This window comes from Penaeus monodon, chromosome 15 (assembly GCF_015228065.2).
Source record: "Penaeus monodon isolate SGIC_2016 chromosome 15, NSTDA_Pmon_1, whole genome shotgun sequence".
NCBI lineage: Eukaryota > Metazoa > Arthropoda > Malacostraca > Decapoda > Penaeidae > Penaeus > Penaeus monodon.
The window spans coordinates 35,919,015-35,921,256 of record NC_051400.1 but is presented as its reverse complement, the minus strand read 5'-3'; the positions used below and the strand labels follow the sequence as shown (position 1 = coordinate 35,921,256).

The 2,242-nt window shown below is 38.8% G+C and overlaps 1 protein-coding gene across 1 annotated transcript in view; it reads right to left on the bottom strand.

Annotated features, from left to right (window-relative positions):
- The window catches only part of LOC119581991, a gene marked incomplete at its 3' end in the record, with an annotated part of 37,751 nt that overhangs the window by 3,710 nt on the left and 31,799 nt on the right, over positions 1–2,242 (bottom strand). The window contains 4 exon segments of the mRNA XM_037930180.1: positions 72–190; positions 612–747; positions 1,389–1,585; positions 1,869–2,185. Coding sequence (XP_037786108.1) covers positions 72–190; positions 612–747; positions 1,389–1,585; positions 1,869–2,185 — 769 coding nt within the window.

The window sequence follows — 2,242 nt, the reverse complement described above, 5'->3', positions numbered from 1 at the left end:
TGTAAGTTTATGTAATGAATATCTAAAATCCAATTATTCAAATCACTAACCATAAGAAAACATCTACTTACATCCTTGCACTGTGAGTGTGTCTTCTGGAAGGCTTATACTTATCTTCTGCCTCAGGTTCTTCCTCGATTACAGGAACTGTAGTGGCCCTACGTGGCATTGGCTCTTCTGAGTCAGATCCCTGTCATGAAGGCAATAATTACTAATCTTTTCCAAAACAATGAATATTTAACACATTCTGTTCATCTGTACAATGATATGCATTTTTGTTCTAAAAATAAGAATTCACTCATTGATAGAGAATTTAAAAGAATAAAACTAATCACTATATAGTTTCCAGTAAAATATAGGGAGATGAGGTTCCCTCTTTAAATGCTGGATCTAAATTCACCTTTAACCTGTAAACTGCCATACACTTCCTCAGTGACTGAGCACCAGACTGCTGTACAGCTTTGGAGAGCATGGTTTTTAAATTATGCTAATAGATATCCAGTCTAAATTTCTAATTATTCAGTCTTTCCTTTGGTGCTACTATAACCCAAAGCTAAAAACACATTCCCATCAATTAAAGTTTAATAAAATGTCCCCTTGAATCAACTTACCTCAGCATCTTCGAGAATTGCTAAATATTCAGGTGGAAGCACATCCCTCACATTCTGACGATTCCTACTAGCTGTGGAGATCATAGAGAGTGCCTCCTCCATCATGGCAAGCCGTGCCTTCGATTGGGTGATTTCTCTGCCAATGGTAAGATGAGGATGAGAAAACTGGGTAACTATTTATAACCAAAATACTGACTTAAGTCTATACAAATACTGTGGGAGTAGATAGGAAGATGGCTGACACAGGATGTCAAAAAAGGTGGTGAAAAAATTAACTGTTTAATAGACAGTGTGAGAGACTGAGCACAACAGAATTAGACTGACTAAAGAGGAGGATAAGAAAAAATTATTAGGCATCACATTTGTTACAATCAAATGCTCTATAAACTGGGGGGGGGGGGATCTGGAAATATGTCATTTGACACTGTCATGGGCTGACAGCATAAAAATCTTTGGGACTCTGTACAACCTCTTGAAATGCTCTGCATATCTTTCCACTATGATGAATTGGTGACTGGTATCACTTCACTTGAGATTACTGATATATCAAAAAAACACTTTATGTTACACTTGTTAAAAAATTAGAAGAACAAAGAATAATATGAAAAAAAGAAAAATGCCTAAAAGCAAATAAAAAACTGAATCACAGTAAGCACTTGAAGACTAAAAGTTTGATTTTAATACTAGACAGCAAAACCAAGTATGAACATCACCAACATTAGCAACAAAATTAGTTCACTTATCCCAAGGCAATTTTCCCTCCCCACAACAACTCACCTGTATTTGGAAGCAATTTCAGGATTCCTTCTCTCTGACACTGAAAGCTGGATCTTGCGTCCATCCACACCCACAATCTCCCCCCCAACTGCCCCTTCCATTTGCTCATCCCGCCTGGAAGCAGCTGCAGCTGCCATGGCATGCTCATTTTCTGCTTTTGCAAGACGCTGCTGTGCCTCAATCATTCTCCTCTCATCCTTGGAATTAAATAAAAATTCAATATATAATTCAGTTCACAGTCCCTTATATGCATAATATATAAATTTCTTATTCCAAATATAAAGTGACTTAACTCAATAAAAATGAGTGAAATTTTCTGTGAAGTCAAGTAAGGATCAGCACACATTTTAAGTACAACTATGATCATCTGTGATTACTCACAATGACATGATATCATATTACTTTTTGCTAAAGAATTACAATCTCTCTCTATTTCTGCATGTTATTAAAAGACTATGAACAGAGATAGAGAATGCTTACCTCCTGCCGTGCAGCTGTAGTCACTTCAAGTAGCTTTTTCATGTCTCCAAGCTGTTTCTGAAGAGACTGCAGCTCACTCCTCTTGGAGGTCATCTCCTCAGACAACATGTTGACACTGGCCACAGCATTCCTCAAGCCAGAGAGAGCTGCCCCTTCTCCGTGAGCAGAATGGCTCTGCTGCTGTCGTGCCACAAGTGGGTGGGTATTTCCAGTAGTCCCTTCATTGCCAGCACTGCTGGTGACCCTTGGGGTCTGGCTGGTATCTGTGTTGTTTGTCTGGGTATGGGGAGTTGAGGTCGAGGGTGTTTCATTGCCATCTGGGGAGGAATGTGCCAAAAAGTGAATGCTAGTACCTCACAGATATCATGGTTCTA